The sequence below is a fragment of the Pongo pygmaeus genome, chromosome 9, assembly GCF_028885625.2.
Source record: "Pongo pygmaeus isolate AG05252 chromosome 9, NHGRI_mPonPyg2-v2.0_pri, whole genome shotgun sequence".
In the NCBI taxonomy this organism is placed as follows: domain Eukaryota; kingdom Metazoa; phylum Chordata; class Mammalia; order Primates; family Hominidae; genus Pongo; species Pongo pygmaeus.
In genome coordinates, this window is record NC_072382.2 from 106,730,875 (window position 1) to 106,746,798 (window position 15,924).

A 15,924-nucleotide genomic window follows, 5' to 3' on the forward strand; every position below is an offset into this window, starting at 1 on the left:
AGCAGTCACACCTCCCAAATACCTATGCCAAAGTGACAACCTGCATCTCAGGGAAAAAATGTATGGGCTGCTTAGAATAATCACATCCCTCAAGTCTGAATTCTAGCAGCATATTACCCACTTGGGGAATCAATGTCCTGGCTAAGCTTGCCAACTGTGCACCGCAAGGCTGAGATGATGCAGTAGCCCACATCCCAAGGACACAGACCAGTGGCCAAGCTGAGACACTCTGCCCTACAGGCAAAAGAACTCTAGTACCCTGCTTCTCTGCATCTGGACTAGTGTCCTACAGTATGAGCTGCTGAGATACCCCACTTGCTGGAAAGTAAAATAATCACTGTGCTGCTCCCTGCCTCTTCTCAGCCCAAGTGGCAGCTGGGCTGTGCCTTTCTGGGCTACTTCCTTCCACTGTACCTGGCCTCACTGAATCTGGGATACTACTGAACCCCAACATCTCAAGGTTTATAGTCACAACTATAGAGTATCTCATCTCCTGGGACCTGAATTGCCAGAAAGGCTTACTAGTTCAAATTTCAAAATTGTAGATATACCCTGTTTCCCGGACCCAAACCTCCAAAATATGCCTTTTTTCACAGAGTCAGGGTAGGGCTGTACTCTGCCCATGAGGGGTAAAATTACAGCTGAAAACTAGTCCCCTGGGTCCAAGCTGCTGGTGAGCCTAGTGGGTGCCTCAGAGTCACATGTCCAGTCTCTGTGGGCAACCTACATGCAGCCCAGCCACAGAGAATGAACAAGGACCTCAAGACCCAGATACCACAATATGTTTGTAGGACCTTGAAGCTAGGAGTCTAGCCACACTTTTGCTCCAGCCAAGAACCTGAATCTGGAACTCAACTATTTGTAAGCCATGTCAGCTCTAACAACAAGAGGAATCCCCTTGATTAAGTCTCCCCATTGTGGAGAAAATGATAATAAGAGAGATCCAAAACCTCTTGACACTGAAGGCATTAACAACATATGCCACTGAAACTGCTCCTATAAGCTGCTATAGCTACTATAGCCTACTGAAGTGTCCATAGTCATTGCCAAAATTGAATGCCCCTAAAGAAGTGGCATGGAATCTATACAACTATACCTACCCAGAAATAGAGCCACCATACTCTTTCCTACTGGCACACTAAAATCCAACTTCAGGTGAAAGTGGAAGAGGCAGTTGTTTCATCATATTCACAGATGTCAACACAGGGAAACAAAGAAACATGAAACACAAGAAAATATAACACCACCAAAAGAACTTTATGACTTTCTTTTATCAAATCCCAGTGAAAAGAAAATCAATGAAGTGCCAGAAAAAAATTCAAAATAATAATCATAAGGAAACTAAGATAAAAGAAAATATAGAAAAGGAATTTAATTAAATCAAGAAAACAATTCACAATGTGAATGAAAACTTTAACAAAAAATAGAAATAAAAAATAAAAACGATTCCTGCAGCTGAAGAATCTCATAAATGAAATGAATAGTCAATATAAAGCTGCAAGCAGAATGTACAATCTCTGAACTTAAAGGTTATTTCAAATCACTTTCTCAGAAAAATTAAATGAGTAAGAATAAAAATATGAAAAAAAAAAAGCCTACAAGATACATAGGACACCTTTAAGTAAACAAATGTTGATTTTATGGGAGTTTCAAAAGGAGAAGAAAAAAGACAGAGGATAAGTTTATGAAATGCTGGCTGAAAATTTCCCAAGTCTGTAGAGAGAAATGAACATATAGATCCAGGAAGCTCAATTATTCTCCAAAGTATTCAACCCTAATAGGTCATTTATGAGGCAGTCAAAGTGTTAAGTCAGAGACAAGGAGAGAATTATACAAACACACAGACTAGTATTAAGTCACATAGAAGATAATCTCTATTAGACTAACAGTAAATTTCTTCAAAGAAATCTTCCAGGAAAGGAGAGAATAGGATAATATATTCAAGTGTTGTAAAAAATAGCAACCAATAATATTACAGCCAGTAAAATTATCTGTCAGAAATGAGGACGAAGTAAAATAAAAAAGTCTTTCCCAGAGAAGCAAAAACTAAAGAAATTCATCACCACTAGACCAAACCTACAAGAAATGCTCAAGGGAGTCCTACACCTGGAAGCAAATAGATAATAATAATTATCATCAAAAACCTCAAAAGCATAAAACTCACTGGGAGTGCAGATATACAACAAAGAAAGAGAAAGGGGTCAAACCTTATCACTACAAAAAAACCACTCAAACACAATACAAGGGGAATACGATACATAAAACAATACAGAAGGAAGGAAACAACAAAGGATACACAAAACAACCAGAAAAAAATAACAAAATAACAGGAATAAGTCTTCACTTATCAACAATAACCTTTAACGTAAACCAATTATATTCTTCTCTTAAAAGATATAGACTCGCTGAATAAGTAAATACATGACCCAACTTTATGCTGCCTACAAGACACTCACTTCACCTGTGAAAACACATATTGGCTAAAAGCGAAGAATTCAAAAAAGATAGTCCACAGAAACAGAAACCAAAGCAAACAGGAGCAGCTATATTCATATCTAAAAACAGATTTTAAATGAAAAACTATAAAGAGACAAAGAAGGTCATTACATTGTACAGGAATCAATTTAGAGACAGGAGGATCAATTTCAAATACATACACACCTAACACTGGAGCACATAGATATACAAAGCAAATATTATCAGATATGAAATGAGAGATAGACTCCAATCCCGTAAGAATTGGACCTTCAACAACATACTCTCAATATTTGACAGATCATTTAAACAGAAAATTAACAAAAATCATTTGATTTAGACTGCACTTCAATAAAAATGGGCCTAACAGTTATTTACAGAGAATTTCACTGAAAAGATACAGAATGTGCATTCTTTCATTAACACACGGGACATTCTATAGGCCAGATCATATGTTAGGACACAAAAATTGTCTCAAGAAATTGAAAAGAATTGAAATCATATCAAACATATTTTCTAATCATAGTGGAATAAAACTAGAAATCAATAACAAGAGGAACTTTATAACTTTTACAAATAAATGGAAATTAAACAGCATACTCCTGAATAACCAATGTGTCAATGAAGAAATTACAAGGAAAATTTAAAACATTCTTAAAACAAATAAAAAATAGAAACACAATATACCAAGACCCATGAAATTCACAAAGCACCTTAAAAAGAAAACATAGCAATAAATATCTACATGATAAATGTAGAAATAATTTGGTGTGATGGCACACACCTGTAATCATAGCCATTCAGGAGGCTGAGGTGGAAGGATCAGGCTGCAATGAGCTATGACCACACTACTAAACTCTAGCCTGGGTGACAAAGTGACATATTTTCTCAAAACAAAATGTAGAAATATTTCAAATAAACAACATAATGATATATCTCAAGGACAAACTAAAACCAAGATAAAGGACAAACTAAAACCAAGATTAGCCGAAGGAATAAAATAATAAAGATCAGAGTCCATATAAACAAAATTGGTACTAAAACAAATGCAAAATATCAACAAAATGAAAAGCCAGTTTGTTAAAAAGCTAAGCAAAATTAACAAATTATTAAGTAAACACAGAAAAAAGAGAGAAGACCCAAATAAATAAAATCAGAAACAAAAAATGAGACATTACAACTGATATCACAGAAATAAAATGTATCATTAACAACTGTTATTAATACAAACAACTCTACACTGACAAATTAGGAAACCTCATAAAAATAGATAGACTCCTGGACACATATTGCCTGCCAAGATTGAACCAAGAAGCAATAGAAAACCAGAACCAATTACAAGTAATGAGATTGAATCTGTGAGGAAAAGTCTCTCACCAAAGCAAAGGCCAAGAACCTAGGGCTTCACTGTGGAATTATACTGAACATCTAAAAAAGAACTAGTACAAATTTATCTCAAACTCCTCTATAAAATTGAGGGGGAGAAAATTCTTTCAAACTCATTCTAAAGACTCGCGTTAACTTGATACCAAAGTCAGAGAGAAACACACAGAAAAGAAAACTACAGGCCAATATCCCTTATGAATACAGATACAAAAATCATCAATAAAAACTAAATCCAGCAGCACATTAAAAAAATCATTCACCATGATAAAGTAGGATTTATACCAGAGATGCAAGAATAGTTTAACATATAAACATCAATAAATATCATACATCACATCGACAGAATAAAGGGCAAAAATCAGATGATTATATCAATGGATGTATGAAAAGCATTTGATGAAATTCAACATCCCTTCATGATAAAAACTTTCAACAGGCTTTTTATACAAGGAATGTACCTCAATACAATGAATGTCACATGTGACAAATCCAAGCAAACATCGTACTGCATAAGGAAAAATTGAAAGCTTTTGCTCTAAGATCTGGAATGTATTAGTCCATTTTCACACTGAACTGTCTGAGACTGAGGAATTTATAAAGGAAAAGGCTTAATTGTCTCATGGTTCGGCATTGCTGGGGAGTCCTCAAGAAACTTGCAATCATGGAAGAAGGCAAAGGGAAAGCAAGGCATCTTCTTCACAAGGTAGGAAGAAGGAGAAGTTCCAAGAACAGGGGGAATAGCTCCTTATAAAATTATGAAATCTCATGAGAACTCACTATCACAAGAACAGCATGGAGGAAAATGCCCCCATGATTCAGTTATCTCCATCTGTCTCTCCCTTGACATGTGGGGATTATGGGAATTACAATTCAATGAGATTTGGGTGGGAACACAAGGCCTAACCATATCATTCCGCCCCTGGTCCCTCCAAAATTTCGTGACCCTTTTACATTTCAAAACCAGTTATGACTTCACAACAGAACCACAGAGATTTAATCTCATCTGAGAATTTGGACTTGGATGTCTGGATTAATTCTGAATCAGTTAAGACTCTGGGAGACTGTTGAGATGTCCCCCAAAAGGCACAGGTCCCTTCTGCCTGTAAGCCTGTAAAATCAAAAGCAAGTTATTCCTACCTACAATGGGATACAGGCATTGGGTAAATACCAAGTGGGAGAAATTGGCCAGAACAAAGGGGAAAAGGCCCAATGCAAGTCCGAAATCCAGTGGGGCAGTCAAATCTTAAAGTTCCGAAATGATCTTCGTCGACTCCATGTCTTACATTTAGGTCACATTGATGTAAAAGGTGGGCTCCCGTGGTCCTGGGCAGATCTGCCCCCATGGCTTTGCAGGGTCCAGCCCCCCTCCTGGCTGCTTTAATGAGCTGTCATTGAGTGTCTGTTGTTTTTCCTGGTGAACAGTGTAAGCTGTCAGTGGATCTACCATTCTGGGGTCTGGAGGATGATGGCCCTCTTCTCATAGCTCCCCTAGACAGTGACCTAGTGAGGACTCCTTGTGAGGGCCCAACCCCACATTTCTCTTCTGTACTTCCCTAGCAGAGGTTCTCCATGAGGGCTCCACCCCTGCAGCAAACTTATTCCTGTAGATCTAGTCATTTCCATACATCCTCTGAAATCTAGGTGGAGGTTGCCAAACGTGTTCCTGACTTGTGTGCACCCACAGGCCCAACACCATGTGTAAGCCACCAATGCCTGGGGCTTGCACCCTCTGAAGTAATGGCCTGAGCTGTATATTGGCACCTTTTAGCCAAGGCTGGGACACAGGGCACCAAATCCTGAGACTGCACAAATCAGCAAAGCCGTGGGCCCAGTCCATGAAACCATTTTTTCTTCCTATGCTTCCTGGCCTGTGATGGGAGGGGCTGCCAATGAAGAACTCTAGCATGCCCTGGAGACATTTTCCTTATTGTCTTGGAGATTAATATTTGGCTGCTTGTTATTTATGCAAATTTCTTCAGCTGGCTTGAATTTCTCCTCAGAAAATGAGTTTTTCTTTTCTATCACATCATCAGGTTGCACATTTTTCAAAATTTTATGCTCTGCTTCTCTTTTAATCATAAGTTACAATTCCAAATCATCTCTTTGTGAATGCGTAAAACTTAATGCTTTTAAGAGCACCCAATTCACCTCTTGAATGCGTTGCTGCTTAGAACTTTTTCCTTCCAGATACCCTAAATCATCTCTCTCAAGTTAAAAGTTCCACAGATCTCTAGGACAGGGGCAAAATGTCACCAACATGTTTGCTAAAGCATAGCAAGAGTCATCTTTATTACAGTTCCCAAGAAGGTCCTCATCTTCATCTGAAGTCCATCTTCATCTCAGCCTGGACTTCATTGTCCATATCACTACCAGCATTTTGGTCAAAGCCATTCAGCAAGTCTCTAGGAAGTTTCAAACTTTCCCACATCAGCCTGTATTCTTCTTCTTCTGAGCCCTCCAAACTGTTCCAACCTCTGCCTGATACCCAGTTCCAAAGACACGTCCACATTTTCAAGTGTCTTTATAGCAGCATCTCACTCCCGGTACTAATTTACTGTATTAGTCATTTTCATACTTCTATAACAACTGCCCAAGACTGGGTAATTATAAAGGAGAGTTTTAATTAATTCTTGGTTCAGCATGGCTTGGGAGGCCTCAGAAAACTTACAATCATATTGAAAGGCAAAGGGGAAGCAAGTAATCTAACTGTTATGCATATATTAGAGTTTTGATTAATTCATGTCTTTGCCAGTATTGTTAGCCGTTGAATTTTAGCAGTTCTAATATATGCATAACAGTTTTTCATTATGGTTTTGATTTGCATTTTTCTGATGACCAATGATGTTGATTTTTCTATAATCTTGAAAAATCTTGAGTAAATTATTTTCAATTTTTTAATCTTTCTCTCTAATTCTTACTCAATATTCAAGCTCCATATAAAATTTTATAAAAATAGAAAATATTCTCTACTTGTTTCAACCTATCACACTCAAGACTTTCAGGTCCATTTTAGCATTATTATTTAAATTACATTTTGAACATATCAACATATATTACTTCATAGTATTATTAGTTATTTTGTGCTTGCAGGGCTGAAATTCCCAAGTAGATTACTTATAACTATAGCTAGACATTGTAGCATATATATTGAATATATAAATTCCACATTATCCAGTCATATAACAAATATTAAATTAGCAGAAGGATCAATGAATAAATAAAAGTGATTTTAGATTTCTATTTCAGCTTGGGGTGGAAGGTGATATGAATATTGGGTGAGGAACATGACTTCATACTATTGTATGGTAATTTAGAAAAGTTTTATTTTTGAATCCTCAGAAAAATGTATGTTAAAGGGAATTTTTTCTATCCCCTTCCTCTTCTCTCTCCCAATTTCATGCATTGATCATATCATCTTTCCAGACATCTCTTTGCTTACTATCTGGAAATGTTCTTTGGGGCAAAACTTAAATATATATGTGAATTCTGTTGATACATACACTTTAAATTCAACATGGACTTCTCAAAATGCTGTAAGAGATATGTTATAAAATCAATAATGATTTTTTTATTATACTTTAAGTTCTAGGGTACATGTGCACAATGTGCAGGTTTGTTACATATGTATACATGTGCCATGTTGGTGTGCTGCACCCATTAACTCATCATTTACATTAGGTATATCTCCTAATACTTTCCCTCCCCCCTCCCCCCTCCCCCCACCCTACAACAGGCCCGGGTGTGTGATGTTCCCCTTCCGTGTCCAGGTGTTCTCATTGTTTAATTCCCACCTATGAGTGAGAACATGCGGTGTTTGGTTTTTGTTCTTTTAATCTCCCACACTTGACACACCATGCCATATCTCTTTCCATCAACTGGATGAAAGATAACTTTGACGTTGGTAGCAAAGAGTCTAAATTCAAAAATGTAAAGAGATTTAGTTCTTGACTCACCTCTTGGAAGAGAGCCATTCACTGTTTAGAAATATTCTTTGTGAATTGCCTTGAGTAAGAAACGCATGTCTATCATGTTTGAGCCATAACACATTTTTGAATGAATTTATTACAAAATACAGAGAGAATTTTAAGGACGTTTTCATCTTCAATAAATAATTTAATAATTCTCTTATGAATAATCTATTTATTTAAGATCTAGGTAAGCAAGGAACTTATTAGTCTTATATATCCAAGTATTCTCAGTCAGTGAAACACTGTCCTGAATATAGTAGATGTGCAGTAAGTGTTTATCTATTGAATAAATATTACTACTTTTTAAACTACTCGGGAGGCTGAATCAGGGGAATCGCTTGAACCCAGGAGGCAGAGATTGCAGTGAGCAGAGATCATGCCACTGCATTCCATGCTGGTGACAGAGCAAGACTCCGTCTCTAAATAAATAAATAAATAAGCAATGAAAATCACAGCAGAGGAAATGTATGATACTGTTAAAGCAAGGGGTCTAAAATAAAGAGGTAGCAGGGGGATAAAAAATTGGTATACACTTGACTAAACAATAAGAACGTTTGCCACTGCTTGAATGCTGGAGTGCAAGAGGAAGAGAATTCCCATGATTATTTGGAAGATTCTATTTGAAACGCTGAGTAGATGGTTGTGCGATTTGCAGAAAGGGTAAATTGGAAGAGGAACATCTTTGGGGGAAGATGATGAGTTTAGCTTTGGTCATAATCAGTCTGAAATAATTAAAGAAGACCAATAGGTAGCTAAAGAGAGATGTTGGGAAATCAAAAGAGTGGTTTGGACTTGAGAATATGAGGTAGGAAAATGTAGTCTATAGATGAAACTTAAGCTATGGGAATGGATGAGTTGGTTCAAAGACAGCATCTCTGAGTAAGGCTGAGAATCAATCCCTGAGAAATCTCCATTTTCCTCTCCATCAACTGACTTTGTGGATCAGTGGTTAATACTAAAGGAGATGGGCTCAAGGGGTATACTTGCTCTGAAAATGCCATTCATTACTGTAAAGAAAGGAACCACTGCTAAGAAGCCTTGCATCCTATGTTCATTTATAGAATAAGACTCTGAGGAAAGATGATTGCTATTAAAACAGTCACTTATCAGTCCTGAAGATTATTCTCCAAAATACACTGTGTATTTTTCACTAACAATTCCTTTCACTGTCTAGCCGATTATTCATTTCAAGCTGTAACTATCTGGAAATAATGGGATTTGTTGATTAATGCCTTAAAATGAAAATCATCTCTAGAAATAGGTATGTCTTCATAACTCCAAAACTGACCATAACCACATAAGGAGTATTTTCACCATGATGCTGTTCATCTCAGAGCTGACTGATCTATGAAGAAAAAAAAGAAGAAAAAGTGTATGTATAAGAAAAAGTCATCTCCACTGGGAATCCAGCCTTGCAAAGATTTATTACAGAAGAAAGTAGTTAAGTGATTCTCTTTCTTTCACCCAATCATAGGGTACATACCTCCAGCATGAAAACTTAGATAAATGAGTGAAGTTACTCAGAAGAACATGTTTAGAGATTAGGGATGTTTAAAGATCAGGGATCAGAGAATTCGTACAACTCACATAAACTTTTGCTCTTCTTTTGGGAAAAGGCAGTTAATAGAAATATCTCCTTGATCCCCGAATCACAGATACTTGTGAAAATCAATAATATTTTCCCCTAAGTCTTGAAAATATTCAAAAAATGTCAATAAATATTTGCTAAGATGTCTATGATATGCCAGGTTCTATGCTTGACACTGAGGCTAAAATAATAAACAAAAATTAGGCTGGGTGCACTGGCTCATGCCTGTAATCCCAGCACTTTGGGAGGCTGAGGTGGGTGGGTCACCTGAGGTCAGAAGTTCGAGACTAGCCTAGCCAACATGGTAAACCCCACCTCCACGAAAAATACAAAAATTAGCCAGGTATGGTGGCAGGCACCTGTTATTCCAGCTACTCAGGAGGCTGAGGCTGGAGAATTGCTTGAACCCGGGAGGTGGAGGTTGCAGTGAGCCGAGATCGTACCATTGCACCCTAGCAACAAGAACAAAACTCTGCCAAAACAAACAAACAAACAAAAAACAAAAGTGCCCAAAGTCCTCATGGAGTTATATGTATGATTTAGGATAGAAAATTTACACAAATAACCATACTAAAATAAAAAATAGAACCTCTTCCAATCTATGATAGGTGTTATGATCAGGAGGTAAGTGACATTATTTATTCCATGTATTGATGTCTTGAATACACAGCCATTAACGTCACAGCTCCCTCTTAGCTTTGTGGTATTGGGCAAGTTGTCTCTGAAAAGTGGGACTAAGTTATACTAATTGTAGTAATTTAATAAGGCTGTTGTGGAGAATAACTGAGAAGATACTAAGTGCTGACACACAGTAAAGACCTCCTTGAAAGCTAGCTGTTATTAGAAAAGCAAATAATCAGAAGAATGCAAGCCAGTCCGTATCAATAAATGCTTCCGTGGGGCAGTGACAACTGACTGCATCATAAAAAGTTAGGCATGGGTTGAAGAGAAGAGCGTTCTGATAAGAGGAAATAGAGTGAGATGGGAAACGTGCAGACATGGAAATGAGGAAAAAGTCTGCATCAAGAGCTTAGCACTCCACTCCACAATGTTAATGCACTCCACGAGGAGGCTGGATAGGTAAGGAGGCCACAGAAAATAACCGTTTTTGGCGTGTTAAAGGCCAACACGGGAAAGCTATTGCTTTGTTTTAAATAGAGATATGACTTACATGCCCCCAAAATTGTCTGGCTCCAAGAGTGTGGCTCCAAAATATTTTTGTGAGAAGAGCTTATGGGTGATTATCCGGTTGAAGAAAGGGAGATTCAAGAGAAGTAAAGGAATTGTTTTGAATTGTGTGTTTTTGTTTTGTTTTGTTTTAGATTCTACTATTTGATCTAGATGTTGGTTACTAGGGTTGATTGAAAACACATTGTGTTTAGCTACTTTTCGGCTTCAGGGGATCAAGTCAGGTTAGGTAGTAAAAAAGACTCCTAGATTGAGCTACTCCTTTAAGTCCTTCCTTTCAGTGACCTCACAGACATCACTGCTGATTGCCTGTTGCTGTCCAACATAAATTATCCAAGGTTCTTAGCAGGGGCGCTAATTGGCTTTAACAGCTTCACTGAAGGTGAGGATACTCATGAGCTGCCCTAATCCTCACATAAATTACATAGACCGGACAGACTTTTACAGTCTTGATTTGATTATTTATAGGTTTTGTACTTTATATGGAGTTAAAGAAAAATTATATGGGTTATGATTTTTATTCCCTGGACTTTTATCCTTTACTCTGTATCATGATTCTATGTCTCTATAAATGAATGTACCAATAAAATTATTATACATGCAGGAAAAATGTATTGCTTGCTCATTCATTGGCAAGAACTGGGCTTAGCCCTTTGTAAACTCATTTCATTCTTTCAAGGACTCTATGTGGATGGTGTTTTTAATTCCTTTTTAGATATAAGGAATTTGTGCCTCAAAAAGCTTAAGATAATTTCCAAATGATCACTGAGCTTATGACAGACCTATCTTGACTGCAAACTTGTTCCCTTGAATACTGAGCATACTGCCAAACTACACTCAAAATGTAATTCCCTGTGTATTATTCTGAGACAATATCTGAGGCTGGGCAATTTACAAAAGAAAGAGGTTTAGTGGACTTACAGTTCCACATGGCTGGGGAGGCTTTACAATCATAATAGAAGACAAGAAGGAGCAAGTCACGTTTTACATGGAGGGCAACAGGCAAAGAGAGGGAGCTTGTGTAGGGAAACTCCCATTTTTAAAACCATCAGATTTCATGAGACTTATTCATTATTACAAGAACAGCGTAGGAAAGACCCATCCCCGTGATTTAGTTATCTCCCACAGGGTCCCTGCCACAACATGTGGTAATTATGGGAGCTATAAGATGAGATTTGGGTGGGGACACAACAATATCACCCTCAAAATGTGTTTTCTCAAATAAACCATCTGATTGCAAATGAGAATAGCCTTAACCTTAACCTTAATACTTATTTCAAATAAACACTTTCGGTCAGTGGCATATACTTCCTCTGCAGAAGAAAATAACAAACATTCCCATTTACTGTATTTGGTGTCAACCTATAATGATGATTTTCTCCACAATTTATGGCTGACAAATTCAAAAATGAGAGGAATCACAGTAAGTTTTATTTTAGTTTGCTAAAGAGCTTGGAAAAAGTGCACAAACCTAAAAAATTCAGGAAATTCTTTGGCCTTTGTTCCTGGCACCCAATCCTTTGCTAGCACCTATGCCAGAAATTTTAGAAATTGACATGAGCTAACAAATTAGAAGATGTCCTGAGACATCTAGAAGACAATGCTTCATTATTTAACACTATGTACACAGTGAAAAGACAGCTTAAGCATAATTAATAGCCAGTGTTTTGCTCTGAAGGGTGCAAAGTGATGACATGCCATCACACTATCTTGACTCCACAAGTCTCCATTCCTTAGACATTAAGTCATATCTTGTTTCACCCTGCCCTGCCCATGTGGACTTGAAATGCTATCAGTGCTTTTATGAACACTTTTTTTGTGGAAGCCTGATGTCTGGCAATGGAGTATCTGCCATGGATTTTCTCTATTATTTTCCCAGAAAGGAAGTTTTGTTTATTATGTTGAGTAATTGCCATAGACCTGGGTCTGAACAACTAGATGAGAACATTACAAAGAAGGAACGCCATTTAAAATTCTGAGTGGGGACTTCATTTTATTCCCATCACAGCAGACTCTCAGTGCTAAAAGTACCAAAGTAGGCTGTACATGTCTCTACAGGATTGCAAAGGAACTAAACAAAAAGGAAGGGAAGGGGAGGGACTTTCTTAATTACATTACAATCATCATGACCTTCATTATTATTGATGAATTATCCTCTGTTGGTATGAGGAGAGAAAGAATAAGAAGCAAGTAGTATGAGAGAATGAAAGATTTATTGGAAATTGATGAAATTAATCAGGTTTGAAAAAAGCACTTTTGTTTTGTTTTGTTTTTTTCTCTCACGAGAATATCTTCTCCCTTGGAAGAAGCTCTGGGAAGTCTCTGAAGTGCTCCAGAGTTCTATCTTCTCTCTGTGGAGGGAGAAAAGTGGTATTGGAATGGGCCAGCTCAGATACAAGAGCCTGCATCTGGGCTCTTAGTAGGCCTAGAAATACAAAGGGATAGGCTACAGAGAACGGCCTGTAGACTAGCCCCATGAAAGTAGACCATATTGCACAAAAGAAAAGGCAAAGGAGATGACTTCCAACGAGAATCCATATATAATTTCATGCAAATATAATTATTTAGTGCATATTTAATTTTATTCACTCAATTTATTCTTTGACAATTCCATCATCATTGTATATTCTGAAAAGTACTTAATAGGGAGTTGGGGTAAGAGCAGGGTGGTAGGTACAAAAAGAGCTTATACCTTCTCTTCTAATAAATACAGGGACTTCTTAGGCTCAAGAGGGAGTGATGTTCTACATTGCTCCCCAGGACCATTAAAGGATTCAGGATAAAAACATCTAGACTCTTTAAATGAACTACAGTAATAATTCACCACCTACATAGAACTAGAGATGAGCTGTAGTCAGCAGAAGGTACTGAGAGAATAGGTACAAGGGACACAAAAAAGTAGACAGAAGAGACATAAGCTAGAGCCATGCATAAAGGAATGGAGTCTGAGGCTAAAATGATAGGAACCCTATTATCAACTGACAAGACAAGTGAAGAAAATCATAACTGAATTCAAGATACAGGGACTATTTGGACATTAGGTTGAATCATTCCACCTTACCTTAGTGCAAACCCATCTTTGAGGCAAGTTGAGGGTCTTCTTCGCAGAGATGCTTGATAAATTTGCAGCAAGATTTGGGTCCTTTTCCAGTAACAAGGTCAATCAAGACTCGAGCCTTATCCATGACAGTGTCATTTTCATCTCTCACTTTGTTCATGTCTTCCTGGCTAATAACTTCCTCCTCTAATAGGCAATCCAGCAAGGCATTTATTGTGCCTGCACCCACTGAATGGATAAAAATTCTTCTCTTTTTACGCAAGACTTGGTCTGTTGGAAGCGCAAAGATTCCTCAAATAGTGAACATGACACAACTTCCCTCTCAATTTACCAACAGGCAAACAATCATTTACACATTTCTCTCCACAAGTACAGTAATCCCAAGGAATGCTCTTATACCTTTGCATTTACTCCGCGTACTTCCTTCTGATTCTAGCATTACCTACATATGCTCACTGAGTGACCTGGGAAACTTGATTTCATGATTTTTCTGTTAATCTCCTAAAAATCAGAAGTCATTCTGTTCTGACACATCCCAATTTCTTGAATTTTAAAGGGAATGGACAGTTTCATGAATTTTGAAGAGAATTGACTGTTTCCTTTGAGAACAACAGCTACTGATACCCACCCTGTGCCCATTCTCATCCTGAATTACATAACTCTTCAAATGTGGACAACACTAGCAAAATTACAGCAGATACCAGTAGGATCCCAGATTCTTCCTGGCCTTTATCTGTTCCTTCAAAAACGCTGTGCAAGTCTGGGCATCTTCCCACCCTGCCTCTCCCTTCTTCTTTCTCACTCCACCCCAAGGCTGCTCACACAAACCTTCACAAAGCCTAATGAGAAAGGCAGTCCTTTCCCAAACTAATTCCTCCCTAAGACCTATCCTCTTACTGGGGAAGACTCACCAGCCATGGCTCCTCACGTTGGCGCTTGCAATGTGTGTTACATTTGCAATGACAGGCAAGGTAGCTCTATCCTTTTAGGCAGGGCGTGTACACAGATCAATGAACAATACTTACACCTACACATGTGTATTTATAATTATTGCCCAAGAAGCTGTAAACTATTGTCATTTCCCAAGGTATTTTTACACAATTGAATCTCAGATTGTAGCATGAACTGTGCCCATAAGAAAATTGCTTCCCATTCCTTGGTGGGTGAGAAACAAGAATAGGAGAGAATTGAGAAGGCACACACAGAGCTAAACACATGCAGTAAACAATCTTTAATTCACTGAGATTTAAATAGAAAGTAAAATCACAGTATAGGGTAGTTTTGCCACCTAAATCAAGTACTAAGAGTTCTTTTTTTTTAAATTGTGGTAAAATACACATAATATAAAATTTACCATCTTAGGCATTTTACAGTATCCAGTTCAGTGGCATTAAGTACATTCACATTGCTGTGTGGCCATCAATATCATCCAACTGCAATTGTTTTCATTTTGGGAAATTGAAACTCTATACTCCTTAAACAGTAACTCTCTATCCTTTCCTTCCATCGGTCCCTGGCAACTACCATTCTACTTTCTGTCTTTATGAATTTGACTTCTCTAGGTATCTCATGTAAGTAGAGTTATACAGTATTCATTTTTTGATGCCTGACTTATTTCACTTAGTGTAATGTCCTCGCTGTTTATTCATGTTGTGGTGTGGGTCACAACTTCCTTTCTTTTTGAAGTTGAATAATACTCCATTCTATGTATGTACCACATTTTAGTTTACCCATTTTTCATTGAGCACAAATTTCTTCCCTCTTTTGCTATTGTAGATAACACTGCTAAGAACATGGTATACAAATATGTATTTGAGATTCTGCTGTCAATTATTTGAATATATACCCAGAAGTGGAATTGACAAATCATAGAGTAATTCTATTTCATTTTGTTTTGTGGAATCGGTATGCTGTTTTCCATAGCAGCTGCACTATATTACATTCCCACATATAAAGCACAAGTGTTCCAATTTGTCCATGTCCTCGCCAATACAAATTATTTTTCTATTCTTTTGATAATAGCCATCCTAATGGGTGTGAGATGGACTAAGACTTCTTACCTTCCTTTCATTGTTTTTTACCTAAGCTCTAGGCGGTCTCCGGACACAGAAATGGTGTATGAAGCAGTTTTGCTATTTGGAATAAAAGTGCTTTGTTACATAAGGCTCTTTATCTTCAGATGGCACCATTTTAAGTAACACTGTATCACAAAGATTGAGGGCACAGACTCTGAAGTCAGAATGGTTGGATCCACATTTTGA

General features: G+C 37.5%; 1 protein-coding gene across 2 annotated transcripts in view; it reads right to left on the bottom strand.

Annotated features, from left to right (window-relative positions):
* Positions 1-14,624, bottom strand: part of CARD18 (caspase recruitment domain family member 18) — a 29,242-nt gene extending 14,618 nt beyond the window's left edge. The window contains exons 1-3 of one of the 2 annotated variants that reach the window (XM_054440288.2): positions 14,575-14,624; positions 13,667-13,933; positions 12,572-12,956 (exon numbers count right to left, since the gene is read on the bottom strand). In XM_054440288.2, the coding sequence (XP_054296263.2) occupies positions 13,668-13,933; positions 14,575-14,581 (273 nt within the window). In that variant the 5' untranslated portion in view covers positions 14,582-14,624 and the 3' untranslated portion in view covers positions 12,572-12,956; position 13,667. Of the gene's footprint in view, positions 1-12,571; positions 12,957-13,666; positions 13,934-14,574 lie in introns of those variants that run through there. The other variant, XM_054440287.2, reaches the window with a different exon arrangement.
* Between the last annotated feature and the right edge of the window lie 1,300 nt (positions 14,625-15,924).